The 446-nt window shown below is 62.3% G+C and overlaps 1 protein-coding gene across 1 annotated transcript in view; it reads right to left on the minus strand.

Moving 5' to 3' along the window:
• Positions 1-259: 259 nt before the first annotated feature.
• The window catches only part of NOSIP (nitric oxide synthase interacting protein), a 15,053-nt gene continuing 14,866 nt past the window's right edge, over positions 260-446 (minus strand). The window contains 1 exon segment of the mRNA XM_005879529.2: positions 260-364. Within this exon segment, the coding sequence (XP_005879591.1) occupies positions 293-364 (72 nt within the window). The 3' untranslated portion in view covers positions 260-292.

Genomic DNA, 446 nt, shown 5'->3' on the forward strand with positions numbered 1-446 from the left:
AGGAACTGTATTAAAGGGTCGCGGCATGAGGAAGGTTGAGAACCACTGGTCTAGATGGCCATGGCTGGGACTTGAGTTCATCGACTTTAGCTGTGCACTTGAGTTCACTCAGATTTTAACCTTAACCCGCGACCAAGCTAAACACAGCCCAGCTTTCAAACTCGGGTCATCCCAGCAGGCCCGCCACCGCCGCAAAACCTCTTCGGGTCCCCCGGCCCGGGGCTCCAGGGGCGAAGGAAGGCGCTGCACAGCCAGCCAGTCGCTTCCAAGTCCTTTATTTGGTTTCCCGCGCTCAGGCCTGCATCACGGGCCGCGACTTCTCTGCCTGCAGCTTCACTCCAGAGCCCGCGAAGCCCGTGCCGCCCTGCAGGGGGCGGGTGGGGGGGTGGTGTGAAGGCGGGCTGTGGGGCAGGTGGGGTGGTCCAAGCCAGCCAGGCAAGGAGGGG

The sequence above is a fragment of the Myotis brandtii genome, unplaced genomic scaffold (assembly GCF_000412655.1).
Source record: "Myotis brandtii unplaced genomic scaffold, ASM41265v1 scaffold601, whole genome shotgun sequence".
Lineage (NCBI taxonomy): Eukaryota > Metazoa > Chordata > Mammalia > Chiroptera > Vespertilionidae > Myotis > Myotis brandtii.